General features: G+C 50.0%; 1 protein-coding gene across 1 annotated transcript in view; it reads right to left on the reverse strand.

Annotated features, from left to right (window-relative positions):
* The window catches only part of ZDHHC3 (zinc finger, DHHC-type containing 3), an 11,173-nt gene that overhangs the window by 1,302 nt on the left and 3,834 nt on the right, over nt 1-6,037 (reverse strand). The window contains 3 exon segments of the mRNA XM_010134391.1: nt 1,409-1,539; nt 2,859-2,940; nt 4,305-4,401. Coding sequence (XP_010132693.1) covers nt 1,409-1,539; nt 2,859-2,940; nt 4,305-4,401 — 310 coding nt within the window.

Here is a 6,037-nt window from a genome sequence, read left to right on the forward strand (position 1 = left end):
AAAAGGCGCGACACAGCCCTGCCTCTAAGGTGAGGTAAACCACCGCAAGGGACCACAGAGGGAGAACTTCACCCGGCAGCATCCTCCGCTCAGAGCAGATCGCTGGCTCGCTGCTAGCCCATCAACCACGAGACCTTCCGCAGAGCAAGTCCGTATTGCAAAAAAGAGAACAAAAATGAAACCCCACAACCCAGCCGGGGGAGACCACGCTTCCGATGGTGACATCACTTCTCCAACACCTATGAGCCCCCGGGATCTGAGGGGAAGGGAGGACCAAGGGCCTTACTTGGGTGCCCAGCTGTAGGGAGCAGCTCCTCGAAATGCTTATTTCAAAGACTGAGAAGTGCAGGCGATGGTTTCACAGGCAGCACCACTGATCTACACGCTGATCGATAAGCTCGGCAGGACCTTGTTGCTCTGTACGATGCTGTTCCTCTTCCTGGGGCTCTCCCCAGCCAAAAGAGCCGCTCAAGTCTTCCTCTGAATGGTGAAGAGCCACAGTGCGCACGGCAGCCTCTTGCAGAAGCCAAGCATTAAATAGAGGTGCTGCCCCAAAGGGTCCACGATGCCAGTCACAGCTCTCCAAAAGCAGCCAAAACACCTACTGCAGCTTCAACTGGCCATGGGCAAACGAGAGAAGGGCAAAGCAAACTGAAGGGGCTGGGGGAGGAAGCGAGAGCTGTCACTCTCCATCCCAGACTGTTGCTTCTCCCAGCCTCTCCAGGTAATTCAGGTATCTGAGCCTGCTTGGTGAAGGCTGGCAGTGGGGACACCCCCAGGAGCCACCAGCTCCATCTTTACACCAGTGGGCAAACACGGGGCTACGTGATGGGCCACAACACTACTGTGTGACCTCTGCTACGCCATCACCGAACCAGGGACAACACGGTGGCTCTGCAGCAGGCTGTACCCAGCAGGTTTCCAGGAGCCTGCTCTGCTCCCTTCTCTTTATCCTTCTGGCAGAGAGGTTCTGAACTATTTAATCAAAAAATGGTAATCTTCTAGACTCAGAAGTGTGTGTGCCTCCCTCCTCCACCTACTCAACTCGGCTTTCAGCACATCAAATTGTAGATGGTGACACCAGGGGGGACACAGCTGAATTTCAGACAATTGCAATGTAAAAACCCTTCACTAAAGAAAAATCATTCTGGAATCCACAGGGACCATTGCTCTCTCTACAGAGCAATCCCAGTCACCAGTGCCCACCTCACCGGAGGCACTGTGCTCACAGCTGAGGTGGACTCTGCTTCCCACAGAAACCTTCGGGGAGCACAGCTACACCAGAGCTCTCCTCCAAGGGCGCACGCACCAAGCTCCCCGTGCAAGGGGGCAAAACCCTGCAGCCCTTCGCTGCTGCTACGAACGGAGAGAGGTGAGGTAAAAAGGAGAGAGCGCGCGAGACACCCACCGTTTCGTCAGTGCAGATGGAGTGTACTTGGGTCCCAAACATGACCGAGGTGAAGATGAGAAACAGGAGAGCCTCGAAACACAAGAGGATGAGAAGAATCACTGTGGTTGGTGGGGAGAAGGAGCTTCATTCTGCGGAGACAAAACAACGGAGTTGGAAGGGGAATGACCAGGTAGCGCAGCAGCTGCAAAACACCTGCTAGGCCATGAGTTTTCCACGCTCAAACTGTCAAATTATCATCTCAAAATGGGAAGCTCTGAGTTCTTGAGGATATTCAACAGTGAGACGAGCACTTCTGCAAGGTCAAAAAAAAAAGGCAAAACCAAAATAAAATCCCTGCAACAGTTCAAGAGCACAACTTTCCCTTCCACTTGGGTGTCTCCCCAGCACACCGGCGAGGGCTCCACTCCATTTCACCCGTAGCTCCTCTCTTAAACCTTAATCTAACAGATTTGCCACAGCAATAAAGTCCACCAGAACTCTCAAGCTGGTGGGTCAGGACACCAGGATAACGGTTGCTGTAGCACCACTGTCCAACCAGAGAATGCTTCCTTCCACAACTGCTCCAAGACACAGCCTAAACAAGGGCAGGTTCAGCCACATCCTTGTTTTTCCCTGTAGACTGGAGCACGGACTCAAGCAAGAGGAAGTAACGACAAAGAGAGGAGCAGAAGAAAGGAAAAGAAAGGAAAACGCTGTAGGGCAAAATCACAGTGCTGAGGATTTCCTGCATCCATCTGGGTTTTTGAACACCACATCCCAGCTGGCTTTGTGACCATTCACTGACTGACAGCTCCAGAGCTGGGCTGGGGTGGGATTTTTTTTTTTGTGGAAAGGAATTGTTTGTTCTCGAGAGGGCGGGTTTTTGGGTCTGCATTAACGTGTTTTCCTGGCAGTCTGGCAAGAATGATTCACATCACCCTTTAAAACAAAAAAAAGAAAGGGTGTGTTTTTTTTTTTGTGGAAAGGAATTGTTTGTTCTCGAGAGGGCGGGTTTTTGGGTCTGCATTAACGTGTTTTCCTAGCAGTCTGGCAAGAATGATTCACATCACCCTTTAAAACAAAAAAAAGAAAAAAAGAGATGCACATTCCTCTTATCTTGCCTTGGCCCCCAGGAAACGAGTGCTGCGTTCATGTCAGCAGCAGACTGTCACACACACACACACACTCCCACCACTGAGGGGCCTCTACGTCTCAGCTTCTCCCTAGCCAGGATCAGGCTTAAGCTGAAACAAGACTTTCTGGGACAGAAATCACAGCAGGCCAGAAAGAATTAGGAAGTTCCAGGATTAATCATAAAAATCCCAAACCACAGAGACAGCAGAGCAAAGCCCCGATGGTGTTCCTCCGAAAGCAGCGTGAAAGGGGTGCCCATACGAGCAAAGTGCGCTACAAGCTCTTCCTCACGGGCAAATCAGGTATTGTAGTGCGGGATTTTGTTGGTACTCACTTGTCCAGTCTTCTTCAAAGCAGTACAAGAAGTGGAACCCCACCATGATTAGAGCATGCAGGGAAATCAGTGCTATATACATCTGAAAAACAAAGGGGGCAGTACAGGTCAGTTCAGAGACCAAACCGCTAAACCTTCCAAACACCTGAAACAAAGCTAACTAACTAATTAAATACACGTAAATGAAGCTCATCGGGTTTAACCACAAAACGCACTTTTTCTGTTTTCCAGTGGGAGTTTCAGAGAAGTGATATTTTTTTTAAAAAAGTATTTTTCCCCGAGGCAGACCCTAGCATGGAAAGTTCCTCTCCAGCTTTAACACTCCGCACTTTAATCCTTTCTGTTTTAAATCGGGCCTTAGCTTCGGAACAAAAAGCTTTACGCTATTCGCAATGCTGCACACACGCTACAATCCACCCAGGAGCGGCTACAAACTCCCTGCACCGACAGACTCCAACAAAGGACGGCGGATGTAAGAAGTCAGAGAGATTTTGTTACAAGAACCCCCCGTGGAAGCAGTAAAAGGGGGCAAGAGGGTATTTTGGTTTCCTTGCCAAGGTGAACACGCTGCCGTCCTTTCACCTCCTCGGGTCTCTGAAAGACTAACCCAGAACAAAACCATCAGCCTGTATTTTGTTTCTCTCAGCTACATCCAGTGTTTAACACAGCTGCTTCAAAGCAGATGTCAACTGCAAGAGAAGCAGAAATCCTTTTGACAGGCTTAAAGCACCTTGCTTGCTGCCCTCGGTGAGAAAACCCTCGCTCAAGGGAAAAAACAGCGTTTGTTGTGCTCTGTAATCCCCATCCTGGCAAACCACACCACAAGAATAGCTCCATTTAACTGAACCCGCCCCCGCTTTGTTACTTGGGAACACGGGAACATCCTTCCTCGCCCTACAGATGTCTCAGAGGACGTGTGAATAAAGCAGAGCACTGCTGAAACTCAGCTCGGGCGTGCTCACGCTACTGCCACGGGAGCCGGGCAACTCGCTCTGACGAGACAGATTTCAGCCCTTGCAGAAATCGGAGTACTCCAGTGTGCACTCCCGTGTTCTTACTCATGCTGCCGCAGCGAGAGCTCAAAACGTCAAACACCTCCTTGGTTTTCAAGTGTGAAAATAAACCACTTGCAAGCAAGAGGAGGGTAATTCTTGCCAAAGGGGATGCAGACTTCCCACTCCTGCTTAAGACGTGGCGACAGCTCTTGTCCCATGATCCCGTGCAGGTGCTCGTAGATGATGATACGTTGGCACCCCACACGTGGCCTGGGACCCCGCCGAGGACGGCCTGCCATGAGCTGCTCGCCTTACGAAATAGGTGCTGGGCAGCTGTCGACACAAGCCCCGGCAGGCCCTTCCTGCGATGCCTTTTTCCCTGCTGTCATCTTGTGTGCGTTTCCTAATGAGCGAAACAAGTGGCTTGCAAAAAGACTTGCAAAATACTTACTGTAAACAGTACGAAGTACTTCTGGTTGTTCTCTCCTACGCAGTTATTGACCCAGGGGCAGTGATGGTCCATTTTCCGAATGCACCTCTTGCAAACGCTGGAAGAACACAGGGCTTTAGTCACAGCGCGTTTCATTCCGGGAACACGCGATTTCGCAGGGGGTCAGGGGACAGCAAAAAAGCACCAGAGGTGGAATGTGAACTTAAATGAACCCACATTTCTGTCTGCGGTTTGCTCATTCGCTAAGTCTGTTCAAGATGAACCATCCAACACCAATCACCACTGCCAATGCCAATAAGACCCTCAGCGTAACGCACACATCAGAGGTTCTGCCGAGACACAGTTTGAACAGTACATTCAGGCGGGTGGAAAAATCCTGCAGTTTAGTTTAGTTTTAACCTGCTTGGTCTACAAAAACGTCCACAAACAAACAAAACCCAGGAAGGAACAAAGGTATTTTTCAGAGCTGCTAATAACAGACTAAGGTTTATTTACCCACGTTAGCTGGTAGCAGGCACGCACAAAAAAAAGAAAATGAAGGTAAAAGACTAGAGGAGTCCTGCCCTCACAGCACACAGCAGCATAACCAGGCTGTGGCAGTCTGGCAGGAAGACAGTCCCACGATATACGTTGAGTAAAACTAGATGGTAAAGCGCTTCACAGAACCAGACTAATAAAATCAAAGATCAAACCCTTGCCAGCATGCACATGGTGGCTGGAAGTCAAATAATTAAAAGATTATTACTTCGGCTGAACATCATCTCTCTTGCTTAGTCAGTAACTGCTTCAACTCCCCTAATAAAGGGAGTCTTTCTCCCTGCCGCTTGCCCATGCTGGAGGAGACAAGCAGCAGTCTCCTGATACCACATTGCACAAACAAGCACAGAAATCAAATATGAAAAAAACCACAAAACCCCCAAACAAACCAACAATGCACCCAGAAAGGAAACGGCCGCTCCAGAACAATGCTGGCAGCGCTGGAGCAGAAAGGATCGAGGGCTCGGCCAATTCCAATTTTCTTCTGGTAACACAAAATGCTTTGACCTTAAAACTTCAACACCCCAATGCTGAGGGAAGCTCAAATAAAACCACGTTCTTACGAGCATGTAGGAATAAATAATGGAGAACCTCTCTGTCAGAACAGCCCTGCACTCTCTCCCCACGCTGGCAGGGGTAACCCCCCAGGACACACACCATGCCTGGAAAACAAACCAGTTGCTACAGCCCTGATCCCACATGAAAGGTTGGCTGGATGAGGAGCAGCTTCTCCCCGGTCAGACACGGGTACCTGCCAGCCCCAGGAATGGCAGAAAACAGGAGAAGCCTCATTTTGCTATGATGAGCAGCTTGAAATGATTTCTGAGCGACATGGGGTGGTGTAAAGCAGGAGGATGCCTCCTTGTCATCTAATTTACTGCGTGCGCATGCACGCTCCCCTTGGGCTCCAAAGCAGGCGAGGACCCAAGCAACCCCTTCCCCTGCTCCTGGGTCCCCACAGGGACAACCACCTGAAGCAGCCAAGCCAAAGAATGCCTAAAAGGTTATCTTAAAGCACAGAAAAAAGGACCCCACAGCCGGGGGTTTGCGTTTAGCCACAGCGCCTGTTTCATTTGCCTACGCTGCGAGTCACCAGCAAGACAGTGCTTTAGATGTGAAGCTTCATTCATAATTGAGGACGTGTCAGAGGGGATTTCACAGCAGCATTAATAAGTGATAGGCACGATCGCATTGCT

This window comes from Buceros rhinoceros, unplaced genomic scaffold (genome assembly GCF_000710305.1).
Source record: "Buceros rhinoceros silvestris isolate BGI_N320 unplaced genomic scaffold, ASM71030v1 scaffold37104, whole genome shotgun sequence".
In the NCBI taxonomy this organism is placed as follows: Eukaryota; Metazoa; Chordata; class Aves; order Bucerotiformes; family Bucerotidae; genus Buceros; species Buceros rhinoceros.